Genomic DNA, 2,757 nt, shown 5'->3' with positions numbered 1-2,757 from the left:
GGGGGGGAGAGAGTACTTCTCATGTTACTTGGAAGAACAACGAAAATGCTAATTGGACGGGAGGAACGAGGAGAAGTGGGACGGTTACGTGAGTACATGTATTACAAACATGTTAGAAATACTGACATACGTGAGTGTTTTACCAGACGAACACTGTCGTGTATTTTCTCTTTTTGTTGTTGAAAGGTGACTGCTCGTTTGGCGAGTTGAGTTTTTTTTAAGTATATTTCTCTCGGGTGTCGATTTTTTGTTGTTATTGTTTTTTAAAAGAGCGAATTATGGTGGTGATGATGTTAAGCATGGTGCATTTGGGCGGGGGAAGGAGGTTATTATTTTTTCTCTCTCTCAGTTCATCTATTTATCTATTCGCCAGTTTACCTGTCTATCTATCTATCTATCTATCTATATATCTATCTATCTATTGATAGTCTTCTTTAGGTGACACAGCCCACAACTCATCAGTCAGTTTTCCGTGTACAATAAACTGTCTATATTTCCATTCCATGAGAACATAGACGAATGCACAAAAGCAAACACACACACACACACACACACACACACACACACACACACACACACACACACACACATGCACACGCGTACATGAACACACAAAATACTCACTGTACACCCAAACGTCTCACCACTAACTAACCAACCCACAATCTGTCACGTTAAACACCCTCTGTAGCGCGCGGAGTCTCCAAAATCACGTAATAAAAACAAGCACTGTGTATTAAACCGAAAAACGCTCAACAAATCAATCGACGCCTTGTGTTTTTATTTCATCATGGCCCCCCTGAAGACAGTGCCAAAGAACGTTACTCAGCGCTCCTCGCATTTTACACCCCACCGGAACAAGTTGCTCATTTCCGGTTGGGCGCAGCGAATGGCGAGAGGACCTCTTGGTACTTTTGATAGGCGGTTCGCCTTTCTTGTTTCTGTGGAAAAAATCCTGTCTTCTGTTCGTGATTTTTGGCCGCAGTGGAGGAGGTTTATAAAAGGAGGGGTGGAAAAGGGGTGGTTTTGAGAGGTGAGGAGGTGTTAGGAGGGAGGGGGGGCTTTGGAAATAATTAATAACCATAAGGGTAGAGTGTGAGATGCTTCTCCACCCTCCTTCCCCCCTTCCCAGTTTCTTTTGGGAAATCTTGTCCAATCTAATTTTAATCGAGTGGGAATGCACTCAAAGAATGTCTGACTATGTTATTTTTCAGAACGCCTGAAACTCTGAAGGTAAGAACACAATAACTTTTTTTATAGTAGAGGGTTTTACGGCACTCGCAACTGCATAAAGTTATATGAGCGCCAAGGGGTGGGTGTCAACAGAGAAGTCTTTACAGGGAATCAGACTTATTCTGCTCACCTCTCAAGCTTCAACAGCACAAAGTCTGCTTCGACTTTCAAGGCACCCCAAAAATAGCAGGTCACAAGACAATGACACACATACCAAAGAAGTAGAGGAAAATGGCAATAGTAAGGATTAGGAAAGAAAAAGCAGCAGTTCCCTGTTGTCGATCAGGCACAGTTATGAGCGTGACATGAATCAGCCCATTTACAATTCTACTGCGCTTGAACGAGAAATGTCCCCCCTTTGGGAATGGCCTAAAGACACTTCAGTCAGTGGCACTGCCCCAGGGGGTAAAAATTATTTTAATTAAAGAATTAAATCATTTTTTTAAAAATTATTGTTCAAACCTTGGTCTTTTCAGTATTAGTTGTTATCTTTGCCTTCATGGTAAGGGGAAATAGGAGCAGCAGCAATGGCACATCCTACAGCATTTTCATAGCGGCGTGATCAAGCATCAGCAGCAGGAGCAGGAGAAGAAACAACAGTATTGGCAGCAACAGGAGCAGCAACACCAACATCAGCAACATCGGCAACAACAGCAACAGCAACAGCAGAAGCAGCAGCAACCCCACCGTTATCTGAAATGGAATCATTTCTTTATAAACTATGAAATCGTTTACAAAAGCAGCAAGACGATCATCATCATCATCATCATCATCAGCATCATCAGCATCATCATCATCATCATCATCATCATCATCATCATCATCATCATCATCATCATCATCCTCATCATCATCATCATCAATTTTTTTTTTCTTGGGGGAGCGGTTACGTTTTCTTTTTTTCTTTTTTTTTTCTTTTGGTTATTGGTTTTATTTTTAGTTTGCTTGTTTCTTTTGTGGGGTTGTTGTTGTTGTTGTTTTGTTTTTTTTTGGGGGGGGTAGTTTCTTTTTGGGTTGTGATTTTTATTGTTTTGGGGGTTTTATGGGGGGTTTTGGGGGAGGGTTGTTTGTTTTGTTTTGTCTTGTTATTTTTTGTTTAGTTTGTTGTTTTTTGTGTGTTTTGTTTTGGTTTTTGGTTTTTTATTGCTGTTGTTGTTTTGCAGTTTTGTTGTTTTGTTATTGGTTTTGTGGGAGAGGGCGCTGGTCTCTTTAACTGCTTGCAAAAGTCGCCAAATTCAGAGTCTTAAAATAAAAACCCACCTTTGATGACAATGCAAGATGTGTATTGATAGCTTTTGTGTGTGTGTGTGTGTGTGTGTGTGTGTGTGTGTGTGTGTGTGCGTGTGTGTGCAGTGTGTGTACGTGCTTGTTTGTGTGTGTTTGTGTATGTGTGTGCGTGTGTGTCTGTTTGTTTGTTTCAGTGGTTTGGGGGGGGGTAAGTTTCAAAACAAGAAGGGTAGCCAACAAAGCCTCTTCTTCTTCTTCTTCTTCTTCTTCTTCTTCTTCTTCTTCTTCTTCTTCTTC

At 41.1% G+C, this 2,757-nt stretch overlaps 1 protein-coding gene across 1 annotated transcript in view; it reads left to right on the top strand.

Annotated features, from left to right (window-relative positions):
* Positions 1-2,757, top strand: part of LOC101856077 (GATA zinc finger domain-containing protein 10-like) — a 46,245-nt gene that overhangs the window by 23,783 nt on the left and 19,705 nt on the right. Inside the window, exons 2-3 of the mRNA XM_005091608.1 lie at positions 1,215-1,233; positions 1,750-1,921. Of these exons, the coding sequence (XP_005091665.1) occupies positions 1,215-1,233; positions 1,750-1,921 (191 nt within the window). The remainder of the gene's footprint in view (positions 1-1,214; positions 1,234-1,749; positions 1,922-2,757) is intronic.

Source organism: Aplysia californica, unplaced genomic scaffold (genome assembly GCF_000002075.1).
Source record: "Aplysia californica isolate F4 #8 unplaced genomic scaffold, AplCal3.0 scaffold00032, whole genome shotgun sequence".
Classification (NCBI taxonomy): Eukaryota; Metazoa; Mollusca; class Gastropoda; order Aplysiida; family Aplysiidae; genus Aplysia; species Aplysia californica.
Note: the sequence above shows the minus strand (reverse complement) of the source record. Positions and strands in the feature narration are given on the sequence as shown.